The sequence below is a fragment of the Triturus cristatus genome, chromosome 5_1 (assembly GCF_964204655.1).
Source record: "Triturus cristatus chromosome 5_1, aTriCri1.1, whole genome shotgun sequence".
Taxonomy (NCBI): domain Eukaryota; kingdom Metazoa; phylum Chordata; class Amphibia; order Caudata; family Salamandridae; genus Triturus; species Triturus cristatus.
The window spans coordinates 386,994,232-387,019,341 of record NC_140587.1 but is presented as its reverse complement, the minus strand read 5'-3'; the positions used below and the strand labels follow the sequence as shown (position 1 = coordinate 387,019,341).

Sequence of the window (25,110 nt, the reverse complement as noted above, 5' to 3'; positions counted from 1 at the left end):
AGCTTACGGCTGGTTCAGAGGGTAGAGGAATTGCTTCGTCCATGGGAGGTGGCAGGGCTGATTGCACAGCTGCCGATGGACCCAGAAGCGTACTCCCGATGGAAACCCAGGGGTTGGATCGATCCAAAGACAGCCGTCTCTCCACAATATCTATTTATTAATGACCTCCACAGCCCTGACTAAAAAGTTGTTAATGGAAAACAATTGGGTCCCACAGAAGGCCTACCTGGTTTAGGGAGGGCAGAGGGCGCATTCCTTTGCCCATTGTACAAACCAGGAAGAGAGCCGCACAACAATCTTGCAAGAGTAAAGAATGGAAATGTGGAAGCAAATGGACCAAGAGGGCAATCTGACCTGAGTGTTTATTCTTTTAACCTTTTAGTCTTTGAGACTTTTAGTCTTGGAGACATTTGGTCTTCTTGGGTACCTTATGGTGTGAGTAAGAAACACGGGCTTGGAGCTCCCACAGACAGGCAGGTCAGGAGTGGCACACCAGTACCGCAGCAACACTGAGTCCCAGCAATTGCTGTACTAGAAGGATTTTTAATCACTTACCTCCTCCCCAGGCAGTCACTAAAGGCCGCTGCATCCACCCAGATGTTCGAGGGGTGCTCAGATGTACTTTAAAGGTAACCCAATGCAACGCTTTAGTGTTCCTTAGACCAAAAAGGCGGACTGTCAATAGACTATACAAAGACGGTCTGATCTTCTGCCAGGGCAAGGAGCAAGAAGGGGGGAGCCAATACCTCTCCCAATGCTCCACTTGTCAGCGACTTTCCCCGTGACACTATGCACTCACTGCACCAATCCCATCCGCCATGCAGTATGCCTAAACTCACCCGGCTCCCAGTGTGAGTTGGCACAGTGGCTACGACTGCAGTGTGATGAGGGAGCACAAGAGCAATCAGATTGGGGGGAGGGGGAGGAGAGAAGAGAACAAGCACGGAGTGGGTTTACGGCAAATTTTTCACCCGTGCAGCAAGGTCCGCTGAACCAACAATGATGTGACTCAAGAACAGAGGCAAGAAAATAGCCTCCACCACTGCGGAGCTTGAGTGGTTCCGGCATATCGCATAGGACACCCCCCTTCCCCCCCCCCCCTTCTTTCACTGTTGAGTGGTGCTTGGCGGGTGCTGGTGATTGGCTTGCCGTTCTAGCCTGTGGGCGGGCTTGAGTACAGCAGAGTCTCCATAGGTAGGAGACACATTTTTCTTTTGTAACTCATGTAGTGGTGTAATCTAAAAAGGGTTTAGAGATTTTGTTGATTGAAAATAAAAACAAAGTTAGCGGAACCAGCATATATCCCATTGCACAGTTGCCCTTTCATGTGTATAATCTTGGTACATCCGTCAGTTGTTGGTTTACAGCCACCTAATGGGTATGTTAAAATGCCTGTTAATTCTATGGTTTATTTGATTTTTTAGCTTCTACCTTAAACCAAAATAATGAAAGTATTTACATTTATGCTCTGTAAAGCTTTTCTGGAAAAATAGTTCCGACCTTGATTTATCTCTAACACAGATCATACACAATGCGAAATGTGTGCTGAATGGTGAGGATTTCTGTCAGTTAATCCTTCTTGACCTCTCTTTTATTCATTGGCTCAGTTGACCATAGCCTACTAACTGCCATTCTTTTAGTTGTCTGTGTGCTGGTGACCAGGTCCCAAACTGTTTTAAAAGCTACCCGCTGGGAGATACTTAGTTTTTCTAGATGGGTCCTTTGATGACCAGACACTTCCCTTTGTGTTGCAGAATGCCCCTGGATTTGATATTTGTGACTATGTTGTTTAACATGTACCTGGAGGATTTGAGGATATTGGAATGCGTTCACGTGTGTCTTAAAATGACATCTACAGATGTTTATCTGCAGAACTGTCAATCAAGGGCTGCCTGAAGTGCAGTCCCAAAGAAATTGAATTTATGTTGCCAACAACCATGCCTTCCTCTGTTCAAGTTTGGCGCAGTGCAATTTTTCACTTGGTATTACAGCTGTTTTCTGGTCACATCTCTGGGTTGTCCCCTTGACTATACACTGGCTTCCATGCTGTGCATCAATTAGATCTCGAACTTGTAGTTCTGCATTCACTCCTCTCTGTGATAATTCAAACAAGGCTTATTCGCCTCTAATTTCAAAAACACTGTTCAGACACGTTTTTCGTAGTCTTCTTGATGGAAATGCCATTATTGATACTTTGCCTGCTGTTGCAATTTCTCCCTTGAAATCAATTTCGCCCACTACTGCTCATTGATTCTGACACTAGTAAATTTGGTCTCATTACCCCTACGCAATGTAGTTTTCACTAACTTTCCCGCACTTTCGGCTTGAGCTAAAACTTTGTTGCACAGCACCCAACCCCCTTACTAATTATCAGCCTGCTTACCCATTACTTGCAAGTTAAAAAGAAAATCGTATCGTGCTCCCAAGAGGCTAGAAATAAAGCTGTTCACTATCTAGGAGTTCCTAAGTTTCAACCTCCCAGTTTCATCTGAAAAGCATTCTTGGCAGGTGGTTCTGTTTTCCGTAAATTGCTTTGGGTGAAAGAGAGCCTATATTTCGAAATAGCCTCTTAGTATCTCACATGGTGGAAAAGCAAAATCTCACAATCTACAGTCTGTTCACTCACGTTTCTACAGTCAAGTCAACCATTTCAAAATTAATAATTTTAAATGCTGTTACCAGTACTCCCCAAAAATTTTTGTTTCACTTCAGAGTGAGCCTATATCATAATGGAAAGAGTGCATGTGGTAATTTGCCAGTGCTTTAGGTTCTAAAAATTAGATTCACGATTAGAAGAGGTTGGGTATCTTTGAATGTGCATCTTCTAAAACGGTTAAGTATGAGTCAGAGTATCAAGGTTTTCATTAACATCTTAAGTCACTTTTTGCTTTAATTTTCCACAACTTGGGACTGCTGTTTAACCTAACCAAGCAGTCCGTTCCATTCCCAATCCTATTCATTCCACGTCTGTCCGTTTTTCACAATGCACCAGTTCTAGACTCTTCTTTGGGTTGTCCTCTCAACCTTTGGAGGTACTGCTTTGAAAGGTGATGAATCTATGGTTAAAAGTATCCATGAGAAGGATAAGTTACTTACCTTTGGTAATCCTCTTTGTTGTGGGTATTCTTATCTAAATGCCGTTTCTTTAAGTCTCTTCCTAATCTGTGGAGCGTACGTTTAGTATGCTAAGAAGGTCCCAAGTTGGGTTCAGCAAAATGTTGCGTTTTCAATATTTCATGTTTGATCTTCTCAAGGTGCAGAATAGTTGTAAAAGATGCATGTATACACCTTTGTGCCGTCACTTACTGAGGCAGTACAAGGTCCCTGCAGAGTCTGATGGTACCAACTGTCAGCACATGGGAGCAATTGTTGAAAGTTCCTTGTCCAGTCTGGCACCTGGGAAATTCAAAAGATGAAGAATCTTGTTTGTTTGAGGCCACCACCCCTTCTGGGCACACTTTTGCAAACACATTGCAATGAAATCTGGAGCTAGTCTCCCTGGCTGGATATAAAACCTTTAATGGAGAGGACTTATTTTGCTCATGTTAGGTGTTGTAATGCATATGTTTAAAATTATAATAATAGGTGCATTCTTCACTAAATCATTATTTTATTTTATAATTAAGTTAAATATATTTAAATTATAAATAATATTTCTGGATAAATACAAATTGTTAAATCCTACCCACAGGAACATTTTAATTTAATTGTTATTGCATTTTGTTAAAGGTTGTGTTGAATTAGTTTGTCATCTTTATTTTTTAACAAAAGTGTAATTTATTTGTAAATTAAGTTTATTATTAAATGTTATAATAATAAAAGAAGAATGTGTAAGCAGATTATGTATTAAGTTGAATTAAATGTATTTAATATTATCTCATATGAAGTATTGTTTTAAATCCATGCGTCCATTATTTTCTGTGGGAGTGTGTTGTATTAGCTGACAAGTAGCTATGTGTGGTGCTTGATTTAATTCAAGTCTGGGACGGAGTAAATTTAATACAGGTTTTTCTCCTTTAGGGCTGTAGGCTGTAGTAACTTTAGAAGCGTAGTGTGTGAATAGTAATGTGCTTACTCATTTGTTGTTGTGCATTTGTAGTAGCCTGCCTCTCCTTAAAACATCTCCCATTGTGTAGTAGATATTGATTTTTCCCACCACTCCCCCTGTCCCTCTGGCCTTTAATACAAAGTAGTAAACTTGCCTATGTGGAGATCTCCCCCATAGAAAAGACTGATAGAAAAGAGATGGCGGTGGTGATCTACACCTGTAGATTTGTGAAGTGCATTTTGTAGTACACAAGTAGTCCTATTGTAGTGCTACATTACATACTACAAAATGCATTTTGTGAATGACGGCCCTAGTTTGGCTGCCTGGATGTTTTGTAAACAGGGAGCACATGCGCTGCTGACTCTGTAGCAGGTGGCGCACCTATCTGAAAAGTGCAGGAAGCAACAGCCGACACTTGCGGGTTACCACTTATTCTGCCTACCTCCTCTTGGCCTGCAAGGAACCCGCCTTGCTTGCAATACTATGCTTGTTTGGGCCTCTGAATGATTCTTTAACCCTATTGCAATGAAATGTTCAATGTAAATACTTTTTAAAAAACTTTTCATGTTTGATTTTAACAGGAATATAGAACACTTATCCCAAATGAGAGATTTCTACATGTCTAAGAAAATAACAAGAAGCAATACCGATGAAATGGATGTTAGGATTCGAGATCCAGGGACGGATAGTGCCAGCACCGCGCCAAGGAGCACAGAGGAGTCGTTATCCGAAGATGTTTTCACTGAATCTGAACTATCTCCAATAAGGGAGGAACATGTTTCCTCAGATGAGCTTCGACAAGATAAATCATCTGGTGCTTCATCCGAATCAGTTCAGACCATAAATCAAATGAACTCGGACTGTTTAACCAACTTATTAGACTCTGCAGATGCACCTAGCGATGATAAATCTAGCCTTCAGTTGTCTACTGATGATAGTGGTTTTTTGAGTCATGCCAATGATTTGGAAAAGCCTGAAATTTCAGTGCATGATGTGGAGAATTCAGTAAATAACCAGGTTAAAGGGAACACTGACAGAACACTAGAAGACACCCATCTCCAAGAAGGTGTATCTGAAGGGACTGCCACCAAGCAGCTTTGTAAAAATGTTGATAATGCAATAAAGGACGAAAATGCACTTAGTACTGAAACAGCTCCTGAGTCGCCAACAAAGGAAAGCACTGACAAGGGTAAATTGTTAAAACAGCCAAGTAGAGACTCTGAAGCAGAAGTGGAGGAGCTGCGACAACTTTGGAAAACCCACACTATGCAACAGGCCATGCAGCAGAGGGAAAACATGCAGCAGGCCACGCAAAAAGAAACCAAGCACCAGGCTGCTATGACAGATGCGCATGCAGAGGGTAAGCTCCCGGTATAAGCATGATGGTATATGGCTGGCGAATCTTTCTGTTGAGAATTGCAGTTTGTAAAAGGGCAGGCAGACCTTTCTACCTATGTATATGTTTTTAAGTTTAACAGTACCTTGCCAGTTGCCTTGTTTACTTGTCTCGTTCATATATCTCCAGGGTGAGGACTCCTTCCAAGAGAACCCCACATCCAGTGTATTTTTGGATTGCAATACCGTTTTTAAAACTAAAAGGTAGATTCAGTTAACAGGATATCAGAAATTAAAATACCTTTCTAGATATGGAAAGGCCCATTAGCTATTAATTGCAAATGTTGGCACACCTCGTTAATCATTTAAACATGTAGCCCTTTTAGAAATTCTATCATTAAAAAATAAAGACTGCAGTTTTCCCCTTATGATTTTTTTTTCCTCCTCGAATTACTGGCTCTGCACAGAAATCCCTCTATAAGAATACTTTGCTATCATATGTCCGTCACATATACTGCAAAGTGACTCACTCTTATAAGTGCAAAGGAATGCAGTTGGTCTCACTAGAACATTTTCCAAAATGTCTCTTCAGTCTGGTGTCGCTGGGAATGAACTCCAGTACTGTAATGTTCTCTGCTGACATGTCTGTATCAGCAACTCATAGCAGTACTGGTTGGGTGTACTTAATTAACTATAATTCCACCCGAATATAAAATACATTTCCTCAACAATTGTTTGGTTTCATTTTGAAAAGGTCTAGCCTCCCTTTTCACCCAATACCCTTTCAGTTTGTTATTTATAAGTTAGGGGTATTCCAATTCTGTGGTAGGACACGTATGTGTATTACAGTTATCAGGCTGTATGATTATCACGGTTTTATCATTTACTTGTGCATTGGTTGTATGCATTTACATGAAGCAGAATGAGCAGCTGCATAATCTTGGTCAGGAATGTTGCTTCGCCTGTGGCTCCAGTTGTGGTGATGCATTGCGATTCATTGTCTTGCCCATCTCATCAGGAGCTGCAAGCCTGGAGTCCAAGAGCAGTAAACCTGGTGAACAATACAGTAAGAGAGAGAAGGGGCAGGGAGAGATTGGTAGTCTTTGTATGTTATAGTGCTGTCGTTTTCAGATAAGGAAATTGTATACATGTTTTATTATGAATGATACTTTGTTGATCAGTTAATTAAAAAAACGTACAATATGACACGCTTGCATTACCATGTGACAATTCATAAATATCCTTTTAAATAAAAACTGTTTTAAAATACAATTAAAACCTATGTGATGGGATCCACGCTACAAGGTGGAAACCGATTTTAACAGCATCGTTCTACAGTTGTAACATTTCATAAAGTCTTATTGCACTTGCTAGGACCAATACATCTTACATTTTCTGTTTACACTGTTGATGTTTAATCCACAATTCAAGTTGTGCAAAGCAATTAAGTGCAACGTGCCTTGCTGAAACCCCCTGTTATCCTAACACTGAATAATAATAATGGATTAGACCAACCTAATGAGTACATGCAATCATATACAACTGATTATGAGAGCAGACGACTACAATTTTCCTAGATCCTCAGCCTAGTTATCCGAGCTAAGTACGCAAGTAAATAAATATTTTTTTGTTCCGTTGATAATAAACTTACAGCATACCAATGTACACATTCCATGCTTAAAATCACATAGTAACAAAGTCCTAAAATGCACTTTTAAATTGATTCGAGATTTTAAAAGAAGAGGAGATTATTCTAGTATAGGTCATTAAGGATTTTAAAGTGCTATGTTCTGATTTTGTAAATATCTTCTCAGTACTTTGCAATTAAAAGGCTTTAAAAAATAAAAAACATTTTTCGTCAGGAATCAAACCATTTGTGCAATTATAAGACGGCAACCCTTACTATCGATGTGTCTCGTTCCTCTCAGTATGGGCATAAGAAAATAGCATATTAATCATTGTAAATCTTTCTTATGCACATTTAGGGGTCTATGAGCATGGCGGTCGGAAAATCACTCCGTCCAATTATTATGCTCCGCAGTGGAAATCCGACCGTGGCGGTTAACATTGTGGCGGGCGGTGCTGCCAGCAGCTCCGCCGCAATGTCCAAACAAGCATGTCCTTCATGTCCCTGCACTGTGTTGCAGGCACTGCACAGTGCCTGCCACCTGGTACAGGGACATGTAGGGGGGTACCCCCTCAGTGCACTCACACACCCCCAACACATTGGGGGTTCGCAATGGACCCCCGGAGACATTCTCAGCATGCCTTTCCATGGCGGTTCCACCGCTGCCGAAAGCTGGCTACCGCCGGCATCATAATAGTGCCGGCGGTGCTTGGCCCTGATCCGCCACAATTGTAGCGGTCCAGCGCCGCACACCAGGCAAGCAGGCGAACTGGAACCGGCGTAAAAGTGGCGGGCGGAAAATCACACCGCTGCGGTCACGACCGCAATGCTGATCGGACCGGCGGTATCCAGGGCTTCGATGGCGGGTGGATGTCTGCCGGCGGTTGCCACCGCCCACCCGGCGGAGGACATTCGTCCTCCATCCTAATGGACCCCTAAGCCTGTTTACCGTCCGCTACCTCAATAAACTTAAACATTTTTACCAGTAAATGGTAAGTTTTCTCTAAGCAGACCAACTATTACTGCTTGACGACATGTGCGAATGGCATATTGGTTAAAACCCTGTCTAAGCAGGCTTCTGCATTCTCCCGTTAAAGCTGGGCAACTACAAACTATGTGACAAACATCTTCTCTGTTATAATTACATATGCGACATTACATTGGAATGCCCAACCTTTTCCAAACTGGCAAATTGCTACGGAATTGGAAATTGCCTAACCTGAGACTCATAAGCTTTAATTTTGCTTTTAGACCATTCAAACACCCCAGATAATTCTGGCGTTTTAATTGGCCGTATGATGAAATTACCGGCCAAGCGTGGGATCTTTTCGGTAGGGTCTCTCTATCCATCAGTGATGACACTTTTTTGCTGGACCTGTTAATCACTCTATTAAATTCGACTTGTGAGAGGGGTAAAGCACATAATTCTATTGCGTTAAAAGTAGTCATGGCCAGATTAAAATGGTCATGGGCTACCTTATTTCTAGGGTTGCTTATGGTCTGCCAAATGTTTGTCATCAGAGTGTGATTAGTGCCTTTTTTTAATTTGTGACAGAATTTAAAAAATGCTCCGAGGCCATTTATATTTTGTTTCCCCATGCTTTATTAGAAATTCATTGGACTTAAGAACAATGTCTTTAAAATAATCCGTTTACGATTTAAGCACAACTGACTGTAGTAATCCAGCGATGTTAACGTGTGTGTTTGGTGCACTAAATCTTTGTTAAAAAGGCAGCTTGGAGAGCCCGATATGCAACCAACAAACATGAATCATCCAATCCTCCTGATGTACACCACGGACTGAGAAACTATCTCTGTGACTTTAGTGCTTTTTCTTGGTGATAGTTTTTTCTCTTCACACAAAGGGTTATGTGGCCACCTCATTCTTTCGCTCTGGTGATTCTCTGATGCTCCAACCACTGAAATTAAATGCTTTTACAGATAACCTATTTGCTAACCTATTTTTTTGTTATCCCGAATTCTAAACAAAATATACACTTGAAGAAACATACATGAGGCCCATGTTAATTGATGGCTTAATTCATACACTGTCTGCAACATCACCTGCGCTATCTAGCATGCATTTTGCTTAGTCGAGCTATGAGACTAAACAACTAGATAATGCTTGCAGTGAGAAAGTCTGATAAGCAACAGAAAACATAAAATATATTTAAAAAAGAAATGGAATTTACTGTGCTTACTAGGTAGTGCAAAATTACTACAATAAGATCTGGTACATTGCCAAAAGAATTTCAGGATTTTATCACATTATGAAGAACCACCAGAGTCTGATTACTATACAGAATAACCTTGTTCCATTTCAGGTGTTCAACTATAATGTTGCAATTAGGTATGCTATTCTCCTTATGGCTAGCCAGTCTGCTGAATTTCCTGATCCCACCCTGTTATGTGCACCTATCTATATAACTCTCTCGATTAATGGGTTGAAAATATTTAGTGCAAGGCGCTAAACACTTATGCAAGATCTGGAAGCACAAAGCAGTAGGTGCAATGTAGTTGTTGGGCTACTAATCTACAACATTAACTGTATATACCACTTGCCCAAAGTCTCTACTCGTTATCCTTTCTTCGCTCAGGTTGTTGAACCTTTGTAGGTAATATGTTCTAGACAATGTCTGAATTTCCGGACAAGTCCCAAAGTAGAGCAATCAACCTAACAAAAATAGTAAGGAAAACCTACAGTCTGTCAATAATGACAATGAACTTAGTCTCCAATTTCTAACTTGTTCTCTAGATTATCAAACTTGTGGGTTTGAAAATTGCAACGCTCAATGAGTGCCCTGTTTTGCTGCAATCATGAAGGTAACTTGGCCCAATGACGGGCTGTTTGGGGAGATAATTTACAGTAGAGCATTTACCTGTCATCCAGTGGATCGTCTGTGGATCAGACTCCCTCACTGTAGTGCTTTGGAACAGTGGTGGAAGTTCTATAGACCCTGTAAAAAGGGACAGCAGGATGGGACTTTGCATTGTAGGATATCTGCAGGTGGACCTTCCAGGAGTGAGAGGAAAACATGTCATCCTCAAGAAGGAATCTTACCGCAAAAAGGCCAGCCTAAATACTGCTAATACCAATATATTTACTCAGTAGGCACCTTGAAAGAAACTTCCACAATTTTGGGCAACACACATAATCAAGCCAAGCCTTCTGTTGGTGCATAGCTGGCATGCAGGTTTTCCAGGCGCAGGGGTTATAGTCAGGAAGCTGTAGTAGAACAGATCTCCCAATTGGTGGCTAAAGAGGGCACCGCATCAAAGCTGGTGTCTCCCTCGCACAGCCTGTCACATAGGGTTGCGCTGGGATTATAATTGTACCACACTATCTGCAAACAGGTTTTTTGACCCGGGGGGGGGGGGGACATTGAACTCTTGGTTAAGCAGCCATCTTGATTTGCCGCCCGTCACCCCCGCCAAGATATTTCCTATATAATCATTCTGAGTTAAATATGAAACTATGTCACAAATGTTGTGTTCTCTAAATTATTGACTGCTTGTCGAGTCAGTTGCTGTATTTTTGTGCAAAATAAAATAAAAAAATACATGCATGGATACAATTGAAAGTAATGAGAACCCTACCTGAACAAAAAATCCCAAACAACGTTCAACTGTGTAAAAGTCTCCAGGATGATCCATGTACCGTTCCCATGCTCTTTTTGTTTCAGGAGCTAAAACATTTGCTTTTTCCAATGCATTGTTCTTGCAAAGCAACAGTGAAGCCCATCTACAATTTTTAGCAATGTACCAAAGACCTCTGGGTGATAGTTGCGCTCCACTGATAGCCACACAAATACACTCTCTGTAAATAATTCAAATCTCCTTGAAGACGAATACTATCCTCTAATTAAGGCCAGTTAATTGACAATTCTCTGTATTGATGCTTACCCTCCACTGATTTTTAACACCGCTACTCATTTTAAAGTAGTGCATAAGGGTTTGAAATCTTTATTTATTATCTCATTGCTAATATATTTTAGTAGTCAAATTGTCTTGATTTATAAGGAGATCCAGGTGAAGAAAAAACAAACAAGGCCTCTTTTTTTTTTTTTTTGGCTAAGCATTTTGTGGAAAATTACATGGTGTTTTCAGTCTCACTTTTTCTCATATAACTTGAATAGATTTTGAAGCAGGTTACCATTAGTAAGCTTCTTGCTCTGTCATTGAACCCCCTCCGGGAGAATCTGTTTAAAGAACTGATGTGGAGATTCAAGCTGGCCATCCCCTCATTGAAAGTGATTAACTTGTTTTGAACAGTTTAATTGTGCCAATAATGCCATTGATAATGACAATACCACTGCTAGCCATAGACATTGGTCTGCTGAACACTACTAGCTAAGCTTTGAGAACAAGTAGCACTGTTTTCATTCCAAGCTTTGCTCAGTGATTATCTCAATTCTGAAATATTTACATTTGGAAATGGATGATGGTGTTGGATCATTGATGGCATTGCATCTGTCAGTGTCCTTTGGCCATGTGACCTTCACTGAATTTCTAAATGTAGCCCTTTCTCCATCCTCTCTCGCTTTGGTCTCTGGATCTCCATCTTCCAGCCACAGAGCGTAGGCAGTACACTTCCATTATGTAGGTGAAGATGTCCCCATCTTCTCTCTTGTGACACGCTAAACCAGGGGCATCCATACTGGTCCCAGTACTCCGATTCAGACAACACACAGAGCCGTATTTCTATGCATGTAGTACAAAATCTCGCCACAGACATGCACTCAACATGTACAACAGCTGTCGTCACAAGGTTCTGCGTGTCGCGTAACAGCAGAATTTTACCTGAGAGTGGCCAGTAGGTTCTTCTCTCCTTGGCACAGAGAAAAAGGTCTGGTCACCACTGCTTTGTGATGCACTCTGGCATGGACAATAGTCCAAGGCTGTCTATGCGGGCACACTCGGTAAATCAGACCAGGTTACAGAATGGGTTCTGACCCTCGCATTACAAAGGACAGGCCTTGGTCCCTGTGTGCACACACTGGATTAATGTGATTCAAGGGCAAAAATAAATGTAAGGATGCCAGTTTCACATGCAGTCAGGCACTCAGGGTTGGGGGTACACTCTTGTTTACCATGCAGGAGACGTTCCCATCCCACCACAACACATATGAAACCTTCATGTGAATACCAGTCCGTGTTCTATGTGGACAGCTCAGGGCCGCAGCAATAGGCTCACAACATCCCTGCTCGTCTGCTTGTTTAGTAAGCAGTATTTGAGCATAAAGATTTGTTACTAAACACTTACACATAATATCTTTAGTAGATTCGACTGCCTAGATGGTGGCAATAATGCACTCCTTCTTGCCTTACAGAAAATAGACCCTTTAGTTTTCAACACTGATTGTTTGTTTCTGGTAATAAGAGAGATTTTAAACATTGGGAGCCCAGTGGTTACAAAGAGTGAAATGGGAAATAAAAGCTAAGCAGGTTTGGGTGTGGATAGCTACATAGAGCCTGCTTCCATTAGTGCGCACACAGCACACTCTGGCACAGTCACAGAGAAACTCCTCACCGCCACCCTCTGCCAAGACCCCCCAGCGCCACGACTGACACTAACTCCGCAGCCACAGAACTTCACTGCTGGATCGCCCGCTGCGCCGACATACTCGCATCCCTCCAGCACCCCGCCAAGGAACGCCCGATGAAGGCCGCCTGGTTCACCACGGAACTACAGGAAGCCAGATGCTCATGCAGACGCCTTGGGAAAACCTGGCGAAACCAGAAAACTGCGGAAGCATGGAACACCCCCAGGAGCGCCCTGAAGGAATACCGCCAGCGCATCAGGGACACCAAACGGACCTTCATGAAGGACAAAATCAAGTCCAACGTGACCAACGCCAAGGAACTGTTCAGCGTCATACAGCAGCTCACTAAGCCACCCAGTGAAGCCACGGATGTCACACCCTCCCAGCAACACTGCGACAAGCTCAGCACATACTTCCACAATAAGATCAAGGACCTCTATGACAACTTCAGCGAACCAATGCAGGACATCAAACCTCCCACCCCCCCCTCCTCCCCATCACGGCCGACCAGCCTACGATCTCGAACTGAAAGCTCACTACCATCGAACACATCACCGCGTCCATGCATAAAACCCACTCAGGAGCCCCCACGGACCCCTGCCCACTGCACATATTCCAAAGGGCCCCTGCCGCCATCGCACCCGAATTGGAACTTACCATCAACGCCTCCTTCACGTCCGGCATCTTCCCAGATGACTGGAAGCGGGCTGATGTTAAACCCCGCCTCAAGAAGCCCACGGCCGACCCTACGGACCTGAAAAACTACCGGCCTATCTCCCTCTTCCCTTTCGCAGCCACGGTCACCGAAACGGTGAACACTCATCGTAGAGAACTCCATCCTAGATGCCTCTCAGTCCGGATTCTGCAGAAACCACAGCACCGAGACTGCCATCCTCGCTGCCACAGGCGACATCCGCCTGCTACTCGACCAGGGACACACAGTGGCCCTCATCCTTCTAGACCTCTCCTCAGATTTCGACACTATCTCCCATCGCACCCATACAGCCAGACTTCATGACGCCGGGATAAAGGAGCTGCCCTTGACTTCCATGTACCCAAGAGGAACCTCCGCTCCGCCAACCTCACCCTGGCAGAGGTCCACCGCATTCACAGAAGCAGAACAGGTGGGAGAGCTTTCTCCTACATCGCAGCCAAGACCTGGAACAAGCTCTGTTAACATCAGACGCTCGCAAACCCTGCACACCTTCAGGAAGGACCTCAAGACCTGGCTCTTCGATTGATCCGGAGCTCCCCCAGCGCATTGAGACCCTCACGGGTGAGTTGCTCGCTTTATAAACCTGTGATTGATTGACAGTGGAGGTATGAAATCCACTCAAAAGGTAATTCAACTGCTGACCACGCTGCAAAATCTGCAGTTTAAGTTATGTACAAAAAAGTGGCAACTAGGTTGCCAACCAAAATCCACCCTGAGATCACTTCAGCGATACCTGCTTCGCATCTATACAAAGTCCACCTCCAGGGTTCCCAGCAATATACGCGTATTTCCTTCAGTCATGTGGTTTTCTTAACGTCACAGTAATAGGAGTATGAGACCTATTACTGAAATTGAAACATAGTGACTGATTTTTGCTTGTTGCATACAGTTTATACCATAATGCTGGAACAAATCCATATCATTGACTCCACAGTAGATTTTGTGCCTTCAGTGCCTTATAAATAGATTGCAAAGTAGAAATCGCCCTGTATTGTCGGGTTTTTTTGGGTGGGGAGGGGAGATTGAATGCATCTTTTACAGTTTGTAATGTCAAAAATGTTAGATCAGAACTTACAATGCACTTTCTCCATAATCTTACGAAGATCACTGTCTAGAGTTGCAGCTTCCCTGAATATGGATACAATGATTAATGTCCAACCGCCATAGCTGTGTAACCAAGTCTCATTTGGATCTGGTTAAAAATTGTGAATAATTATTGAAAGCATTTACATCTGAAAACTCACTAAAGTAGTAAATATGTTGTGCAGTTGAGGTCAAGTAAGGATTGCGAGACCACACTTGGCAGGCATACCTGTACTATGTTTTATTACCTGAATCTTACCATATCTAGGATTCACCTTGTGAAACTGAGGGGGTGTTTATTTGCATGCAAACTCCAAATACATGTTCCATTATCAATCAGTGCATCAATTTTGGAAACTCCAAATTCTTCCAAAATCAATGTCCCTTTCGCTGGTAAACAGTTGAAATGACATCACATGAAGCTCGCTGGATCAGTTGAATATCACAAAATCCAGTAAGATTACACCACTTGAAAAAAATACGCCACCATTGTAATCCATGTAGCAAATGTAATGACTTTCAGGACAAGCCAAACATAACTGCGGGGTTGCTGCAGGTTTTGGAAGCAGGCCTGGTTGCAACACATTTGTCTGGCCAATTCAAGTTTTAACTGTGAAACCAATTCAAATATGTACGAACGGAAACTTAAGTGTTAAATGCTTTTGCTCCTCACTTTCAGGTTGCTCTGTAAGAGAAGTCTTGCACTCCGGCCATTGAAAACATGAGTCTAATGCGTTTCTGATACAGAGTGCTTTGTTGTCAACTTCATTACCAGTGTTATATATCCAACACAGTTGGTGCTGGCAGGTTGACAGTTGAGGATTCACTATTAACCACTCCCTTGTAGTCAACAATCAAACACACACTGCTTCCTTACATAGCTGTCGATCGGGAAATATTTTTGAGGTGTTACTTGGAGGATTTGCAGCACTCTCCTTCGACAGCAGTGAAGAAAGGGACACTTTATATGGTTTAGCAAAGTTTGACACCTGCTTCCTCTTCAAACTAGGCATTGGTGTTAGTATCGCACTTCTTGTGCCTTTTACAGCAGATACATGCTCTCGATATCCAGACATCTTTTTAAGGAATGCACATAAATACGAGGTCACGAGCAAACCGCAGCAAATGTGAATGGGGTGGTGTGAGGAGTTTGTACTTCCGACCGGTGTAGTCTAGTCTCCCACAGCCCTGTAACAGACCAAAGAGTGATTGACCTTAAAGATTCATTTCCTCTTGGAGGTCAGAAACATACATTTTGATTCCAGAAGTATATTGTAAGCCGTACAATTTATTAGTGCATCTTGGCAAGTTATTCAGTGCTCTCTGGGTGTCGTATAGGTTATTCAGCTATGATGCCCCTTTTTTTAAGATCTGAGACTCGAAGAAAGCTTGAGCGTATTATTCAGCCTGTCTGTGTACCTCGTTGGACTGGAGGTTGAATGGATGATAGAACTGGAGTAGAAGTCAGACTACTTGAAAGTCTTCTGTGAGTACCTTGGAGAGAACTACTAGTCCTTGTCCGTGTTCAGATTGGGTAGCCATCTTAATGGTTTGAACGACGATATGCGCATTGGCTTCCCACTAATACAATTCCTGGATTTATGTGCTATGCGGCTGCAAAGTACTATTGATATGGGTGGGCTAATTCATTTCTATGCCCCATAAAGATTAAATTGACTTTCAACCTCCGATATAGAGATAGTAATTGTCTATATTGGTTTGGTTGTGTTCCATTCATTGTTGTGCTCTTCATTTATTGTATTTCTTGCCCTGACTGTACTGTCATTTGCTAATGGTAAGGCTAGAGTTTGTGGTAGTTACGTGACCCCCAGTTGATATGAGAATTGTAGTATTGATTTTCTTTACTTAGTATGAGCTGTACAAGTCACTCTAAATTACTATTGACATTGCTGCCCGGTGCGATATTTATTTTGTTTACACCACATGCATACGGAGCATTACGACATCACGATCAGGTGATGTTTACTTGGTTTCCATGACTACTGACACACACATACTATGACGTTAGACGTACGTCGTTGACCGCCATTCATTTTGGATAAATGGACCGCTTGTACGCGGAGTCAGGTTCTCTCCTTCAGGGTCACAGAAACAACACCACACTAGCTGCAGGTGAGCAGATGATAATGTCTGATGACGTTTTTAACTTCATTATTGTAGTTAGTAGCGATAGTAAGGAGGTTCGATGTCCAGCGTGATTACTTGCATATTGGTGAGACGCGTGTTAGTCGTGCTGGTTATAAACTAGAGCCTTTAAAAAGACACTAACATGCTACATCTTAAGCGCGCAGTTCAATGGGAATTACAGAAGTCCTACAGGACCTCGTATTATTAAGTGTCTAATATGCTGACCTGCTACCTGCCACTCGCCCTATGAGAGAGGATATATAATAATCACACAGGCGCGCAGTTTATTATAATGGGGTCTAGCTGGTCCCATTACAGTAAATTCGTCTGGATGAGGATAACCCCTTATAGTTTGGGTGAACACTACTGACTTACTACAACAATATAGAAGATTGTGAACTTCTAGAGAACAGATAGGAAGAGCCCACGATAGGATGGGTATACTATTTCTCGTGGTGTATTTTTACTGTGGTGTCTGCAATTTGTACTATTATGATATTGCTAATCAGCAATTGCGTTCGCTAATAGCATGACGGACTGGTGTGAGACTCTGCTGATGATTGAGTAAACACATATACCACATGCTATAGGTAAGAATTTTGCCACTAGACATTGGGCTATGGTGTACACGGGTGTATGTTACCAATATTGTTAAGATACCGTTTTATTATTTTGCAGAGCCTACTGATCTATCGTTCAAAACGACATTGTGCCTGATGGTCAAGATATGGTGGCTTAAGTATCTTATTATGATTTATGCACCTTTATAGCAGAGTGACTTCCTTATGATCCTGATGAATGCCCCGAACTATTTTGTCACTAGGGCAGAAACATGTTGATCCTAAGATAGGGTACCTTTTTGACCCTACAATCACTTGCATTTTAATTGACTACTATATAGGCAGGAAGAATAAAGTTGTTGCCCCTATACAGATAGTCTTTTAATTCACACATATATATGTTTTGTTTTTGCACTCTGCCCCTCCTTACCATATTGAGTTGGTAGATCCAACCCGTGCTTTGCACTCATGCTGCTTCTCTCTTGTTGAAGTCGTAGCCCACACGGGATACCTTGCGGTCCCCGTGTGTTGGAGGAACCCAATGGTGAAGCATGTCACCCTCGGGTGAGTGAGGGTTTTCATCCATAACGCTGTTATGCCCATTCCCATTGCCTTTTAATAGTTCTTATAAGAGTGCTACCCTATATTAAGTGTGAGTATCGTACCTATATAGGTGCCACCCGAGTGTGCTGATGTTGGTTCTTTTCGCTCTACGCCAGTGAACGCAGATCTGGAGAGAGCTACTCCAGTCTTTTTTTGACTGATTTTTTTCTCGACTTGGTATCAAGGCTTTTTTCGAGATTGAATCTCCTGGTGTGCTAGGGATGTCTCATAAGAAGCCTACAGGCTTCAAACCGTATGGTGCTTGTCATAGGCAAATGTCTGTGACAGACCCACATCTGGTTTGCCTCAGGTGCTTGGAGCTGGCCTCGACTTCCATACCTGCGTGGACTGCCGCGCCATGAGTCCTAAGGTGCTGAGGGAACAGGCCCTCAAGCTTTTCGCCGCCAGACTTCGGACAACGCTCTCGATCCCGGTCACTAAGAAGGTCCCGGGACTGCTTGTGGAGCCGCTCCAGATGGTTGTTGTCTTCATTAAGGTTGTCAGGTAATTCCCATAAGAAAAAAGTCTAATCGCTCTTCCACCTCTCTTTGCCGGTCCAAGTCATCGGACCTGGCGTGGGAGCGTCAGCACTCTAGGCCCGGCTCCGTGGTGGGGCCTTTGCGAGGATTGGCTTTGCGCCTCCCAGAGTTTTCCGGAGCTGGAGTGACCCCCGCCCAATCTAGATTTGGATGAGGCGATGTACCTCATATTTGAATGGCCCAACCACTCTGGAGCAACTTTGGGGCCCCAAAGGGTGCTGGAGGGGCCCCTACTGGTTCTCCACCAGTTCCTTCACCCTCTGCGGCAATCAGCCCCCTTGGATCCAGTGGTGGATCTGGAGCGGCACTGCTTGTGAGACCGCAACCTGCTCCAGTGCCATCGCTCCCGATACCACCAATGCACTTCGTGGCGCGGCCCCATTGTTCTACCCGGCTCCTATACCATGCCTTCCCAGTCTGAACCAGTGCCTTTTTCTTTTGTTCTACACAAAGAGGTGGTAGTGGTTTCGAACAGAACAGCCAGCACCTCTGTCATGTTTGGCAACGTAAAAAATCAAATTGTCATAACGCGTGCTCAATGTAAACACTGTGCGACCCACAGTATTGCTCAGTACATTGAGATAAAAACCTGCATACACATCAAATTTGAAAGTTCAGATAAGAGCACAGTAATAGTTTCAACTGACTCATCAGTCAGTAATAAATTTAATTCAAAAAGAGCAAGCAATAAGTAGAACACTGTCTTGATCATAGGTGGAACACTTTTTTCCAGATTGTTGACACGTAGATGATGCAAATGAACAGCCGACACGTGTTTCGTCGATAAACTACTTTCTCACGGCTCAACGTTGTATCCAAATGCAGAAAAAAAATTATGAAAACACCCTTATCATATCCAGTAAAATGATTCAAGGAAGTTCTTCAACAGTCAAAGTCCATAGGCCACAGTACACCCAATTTGTCACTCGCGAGAGCAAATGAGCCAGAGAAACACGTTGTGATCTGCGAGTGGAGGCTAAAGTACCGTGCCTCAAGCAAGATAGCAGTCTTCAATCACAATCCAAATTAGCGTGGCTCACTGCTCAGATTCAAACTATATTTCTTTTGACAGGCCTGGAAAGGGTGAGGATTGGGAGGGGTCAGAGGACCCTTATAGTTACCAGCATCCCCTTGATGACACAGATGACAACTAATAAGAGGAACTGGCAAATGCTAGTAGTTTGGACACCTCACAAGATACCGGCCAGGTCTCTCCCCATACTGTTGCTATGGAGGTGGGAGCCTCCTTCACAATGGTGGCACTGAGAGCAGCTTATGTTCTGGACCTTTAGCTGCCCACAGTGGCAGTCAAGAAAAGCCTCTTGATAAAGGTGCTTCAGCCGGGAGTCGTCCCTTCTTAACCTTACTCCCAAGTCAATGAAGCCCTTACAGATCTCCTTCTTGGGGTGTTACCAATCCCTTTACATGGGCTCCTGTGCACAGGACAATTGTCTTAAGCCATTGCCCCGCTCCTAGGGACCCTTTGTTTCCTCACCCAGCATCCCATCGTGAAGAGCTTGGTGGTACTTGTACGATCAGTCCTGGTATATTCCCTACAACTCCACTGGAGAGAGAATCCAAAAGGCTGAATACCTTTAGTAAGAGGATTATTTCTACCAGCCTAGCACTGCGGGTAGTTAACACTGTGTGCCTTTTGGGCTGATACCAGCAAACTGTGTTAGATTTGGTTGTGCAAGTGTTGCCTAAGTTCTCGGAGGAGGCCGAGCCATACTCCTAAGCAATTGCTGATGGATGGGATGCAGCAAATTTCACCATCAGACACTAGTCTTGCTGGGCAGATCGATTTCATAGTCGGTGGCACTGACTACACTCTGATTGAGAACACTGGCTTCTCGGGGCATTTTCAAACCTCGCTCATGGACATCCCTTTGATGGCGCTCGCCTCTTTGGTAAGAAGACAGACTCGGCCTGGAGCACTTCAAGGATAGCAGATCTACGGCATGGTCCTTGGGTCTATTCATGACCCATCTCTAACCCCAGTCTCCGTTTCACCTCTTCTGTGGCTTTTGTAGGCGCTACCAACTGCGTCCCATTCCTCCAACCCACTAAAGCCAACAGAGTTCCCACCCCTTTCCTGGCTGTTGATGCGGTTTCCACAGATCACGAGAGCTCAGGTCAGTCCAAATGCCCCATTCCCCCCCCCCCAACAGCCGCAGCCTCCAAACTCCTTTAGTTTGTCCTCTTACCAGCATGGGCAACCAGTCGCCGTCAGGATCCCTTATCACTTGCCCCACTGCAAGCTGATAACTTCTGACTAATGGGTTTTGCAATTCATCCAGAAGGGCTACTCCATCCCTTTACTGGAAACCCCTCCATCCATGTCACCCACTTACAACCGGCTGACAGAGCACCATCTCTCCTTGCTCCATCAGGAAATGTTGGTTCTTTTGGCCAAAGGATCCCTCAAGTGGGTGCAGGCATTAGAAGTAGCTTGTGGTTGACATTTGCACTACTGTCTGGTGCCCATAAAGGATGGATGCCTTCATCCTATCCTAGACTTGCACCTACTCAACTTCTTCTTGAAAAAGAAAGTTCAAAATGCTCACCTTAGGTAAGGTCCTATCTGTCTTGGACCTTGGCAACTGGATGATGTCATTGGACTTGAAGGACGCATATTTTCACATTCCCGTCCTTTTGGCCCACAGGCACTATCTGTAGTTTTCACTTGACCAAAAGCACTTTGTGTGCTGTGCTCACCTTTGGCCTCACCAGTGCTTCTCGGATGTTCACAAAAGGGATGGCAGAGGCTTCAGCATATCTGCGGAAATGAGGGGTTCCAGTCTTCCCCTACTGGCTGTTGAAGGCAGGTTCTCCCAAAGCAGTTGTTTCCCACCTCCAGACTATGGCGGACCTCCTTGCATTTGCTGGAGTTAACTATCAACGTGCCAAGGTCACACCTAACTCCCTCTCAGACACTCCTTTCTTTGGGGCCGTACCAGGATACTGTGCAGTTTCAGGCCTATCCTCTCGAATGGCGAGTTCAGGATATTTGGGCTATGATTCCGATGTTTCAGCCTCTATCCTGGATTTTGGTGAGACCGACTATGAGACTGTTGGGCCTCATGACCTCCTTCATCCTTCTTGTAACTCATGCCTGTTAGCAGCTGAGGGACCTGAAGTTCCAGTGAGCACAGCATCAGGGGAATCTCTCTGACCTGGTCCAGATCTCGGATGCAACTAGAAAAGATCTGCAGTGGTGGATGACTAACACCTCTCCCTTCCCCTTCCATAGCTGCCTGTGCTGAGAGATGCATCACTCCTGGTCTGGGGCGGCCATCTGAGAGAGGTTGAGATCAGTGGATTCTACAAAAAACAGTGTGCAAGGGAATTATGTCACTTCCAAAATCTATGGGGTTTAAACCTTGTGGCGAATGTCGCAAACATACATCTGTGACCGACCCACATGTAATTTGCTTGTGGTGCCTGAGGTCGAACCATGATTTCAAAGCCTGCAGTGATTGTGTGTTGATACACCTCAAGGCCATTTGAGACTGGAAAGTGAAGCACTTTGTGGCAAAGTACTACAAGACCATGCACCAGGATCAGTTGAGGTCTAAAGTTAGGTCTTCAAGCCTGCTCCCGAAGCTGTTCCTGATCTAAGTTTCGACGCAAAACCAAGAAGAAAAGCAGGAATTTCAAGAGGAACTCAGCCCAGTCCCGCCACTCTCAAACTCCCGAGAAGACGCTAGGGCGTCCTTGTGCCTCCAGGTCATGCTCTCAAAGTGGCTGTACTTTGGGGTCAATTCCAACCCTTGTTCTGCGGGAAGTGGAATTATCGAGGCTGAAGCAAATGGGGAATTTCATCAAAGCCATTCTGCAGCTTTTTGGCTTGTTATCGACTCCCTCTGGCGCACCTACGGGCATCAAGTAGTCGAGAGGCTTCCCAACTTGGCATGCCCCAGTGGGTCCGCCCTTGGCACCTGTTGAGCCTTCTGGATCCGCTCAGTGCTCCAGACCGACTTTGATATCAGTTCCCTCTCCGGCGCTACAATTCACAATGAAACGCTATCAGCTGATTCTGGCTCCTTCAAGTCTGGATGAAAACGGCTAACTCATAGTCCTGTCCGAGGCCGAGATGACACCATCATTACTTTGACCGAGGCTGCATGCTCCTTTATCTGTACTGCAACCTGTTAACCACCTTTCTGATTCTGAGACAGTGCCTCTACCTTCTGGAAGGGCTTATGTCCTGCCAGAGTTATTCGGTACAGACTCTGATAATGGGGGCTATGATGCTAGGAATGAGATTGCCCAGCTTTACTCTGAGGACGATTGGTATGAGGACTTTCAAGTTGCTGGTGGTCTGGATGCTTCCCAAGACACTGGACTAGTTTCCCCCCAGGGCCTGCCATGGAAGAGAGTGCCAGCTTTGCTATGGTTATATGAAGGGTAGCGGAGTTTCTTGATCTTCAACTTCCCACTCAGGAAGTTAAAAACCGTTTTCCAATTAAAATGTTGCATCTGGGTGGTTGTGTTCTGAGCCCCTACGTCCATTCAATGAGGCTCTTACATATTGACTATTGGGTACCTGGTCCAAACGTCAGACTCCACCGCTCTGCTCTGGGCGATTCAGCTTTCCTGACCCAGCACCACATTTCTGAGAGGCTTGTGGTGCAGGTTTCGGCCAGTCGAATAAATCTATACTCTTTTCCCGCTACTCCCCCTGACGGGGAGTACAAGAGGGTAGAACCTTTTGGTACGCTGGTTGTTTCCTCTGCAAGATTGGCGCATCGCTCAGTAAATGCCAGCTGTCTCTTAGGCCGCTAGTCCCCCCCACACACACCCCCTTGTGGGACTCCATGGCCCAAGTATTGCCCATGGTCCTGGAAGACGCCCAGGCCGTACTTTTCCAGGCCATGCAAGATGGTCAAGATGTAGTTTACCATCTGCTGTGAACTGGATACCACGGATTCCCTCCGTAGGGTTATTGACACCAGTGTTGTCATTCACAGGCAGGCCTGGATGTGGTCCATTGGGGTTTCAGGAGACTTTAAAGTCATTCTTAAGGACGTTCCGTTTCACGGCTCCCGACGTTTTGGGGATAATTCTTCAAAGACTGCAGGGCCACAGCACGCTTCCTGGGCCTTACTGCTCCTCCGCTCCAGTTGCACCAGCATTTTCGCCACCTGCTTGGCTATAGTAGGGGTTTCCAAGATAGACAACAGCCCCAACAGGTGCAACAAGGAGAGCAACAGGGACAGCATGCAGCTCAGTCTTCTGCTCTCCCCCCCACCCCACAACCCCTTCTAAAAAGCCTCTTTGATGTGCCCCTGACTGCACACAATTACCCTTTTGGACGCAGGATCTGACACTTAGTGCCTGTCATCTTGACAGAAACTTCAGACAAGTGGGTCCTGCAAATTGTTCAGTCGGGTTACGTTTTCCATTTCTTGAGACCCTGCCTTACCTTTCCACTATCCCCAGATTGGCTGACAGAGCACCACCTGTCAATCTTGCAGCAGTAAGTGCAACTCTTTTGGTTAAAAGAGCCCCTAGAGAGGGTACTAGTGCCAGACTTGTATCATGGTTGCTATTCCCAAAAATATGGTTTCCTTTCTCTGAAGAAACAAGTTAAAAATGCCCAGGTCTTATCTGCTTCTGACCCCGGAAAGTGGATGGTAGTGCTGGACCTTTAGGACGCTTAGTTCTACATCCCTGTGCTCAGGCCTGCAGGCAATACTTGCGGTTGACAGTAGGCTCCGAGGATTTTCAGTTCGCTGTGCTCCCTTTTAGCCATTCCAGTGCCCCTCAGGTATTCACAAGAGTGATGGCTGAAGCAGCAGCACATCTTCATAGGTCAGATGTTCTAGTCTTCCCCTTCCTCAATGACTAGTTGTTAAAGGCGGGCTCGCCCCAGGCAGTCATTACCCACCTCCAGACTATAGTAAATCTCCTGACATCCTTGGGCATCACTGTCGATATGCTGAAGTCCCACCTGACTCCTTTGCAGACGCTCCCCTTCATCAGAGCCATTCTGGTCCAGGCTATTCAGGCTATGATCCTGATGTTTCAACCTCAGTCCTAGATCTCAACGAGGGTGACTCTGTGGCTACTGGGACTGATGGCTCTTGCATCCTGCTGGTCAAGTATGCCAGATGGCATAGTTTGGTTCTGCAGTGGGATCTGAAATACAAATGGGCACATCGCTTGGAGGTTCGTTCTGATCTGATCCAGATTTTGGACGAGACTCTAATAGATCTGCAGTGGTGACTGCGGGACTACGATTGGGTCAGTGGCAGACCCTTCTTACCACATCCAGAGCTCACAGTGGTGACCAGTACATCACTTTTAGATTGGGTAGACTATCTGGTAGAGGGGGAAGATCCTAGTAGTCTGCTCTCCTGCACAGGTCAACTTCTGGAGCTGAGGGCCATCCACTTGACGCTGAAAGCCTTCTTGCCCTCCATCAAACAGAAGCTGATGCAGATGTTTACAGATAACACCACTGCCATGTGGTGCTGCAACAAGCAGGGTAGTGTGGTGTGGACCTTGTGCCAGGATGCTTTGCATTTGCAAACATGGCTTGACCGCCAAGGAATGTACTTGTTAACACACACCTCGTCGGTTCCCTGAACACCAGAGGAAATGAACTACGCCATCATTGCCTTGGGGATCACCAATGGCTGTTACGTACTGATTTGATGCAGGGTCTTTTCCTCAAATGGGAGAGCCCTGACTCTTTTCACCACTGCCACTGCAAAGAACCTGCAACCATAGCACTTTTGCGAGTTGGAATTTCCAAGGCGCCTCTTGCTCAGAGACCTGTTTCACACAGAGCGGAGCTCAGGACTACATTACCTCTTCCTCCAATATAGCTCCTGCCCCAGGTTCTGAAGAATATCATAACTGTCCAAAATCAACAAAGCCAGTGTACAGTAAATCAAAACA

The 25,110-nt window shown here is 44.5% G+C and overlaps 1 protein-coding gene across 9 annotated transcripts in view; it reads left to right on the top strand.

Moving 5' to 3' along the window:
• The window catches only part of OXR1 (oxidation resistance 1), a 1,797,650-nt gene that overhangs the window by 1,397,998 nt on the left and 374,542 nt on the right, over positions 1 to 25,110 (top strand). For all 9 annotated transcript variants that reach the window (XM_085605104.1, XM_085605101.1, XM_085605099.1 and 6 more), the window contains one exon: positions 4,630 to 5,408. In XM_085605104.1, coding sequence (XP_085461230.1) covers positions 4,630 to 5,408 — 779 coding nt within the window. The remainder of the gene's footprint in view (positions 1 to 4,629; positions 5,409 to 25,110) is intronic.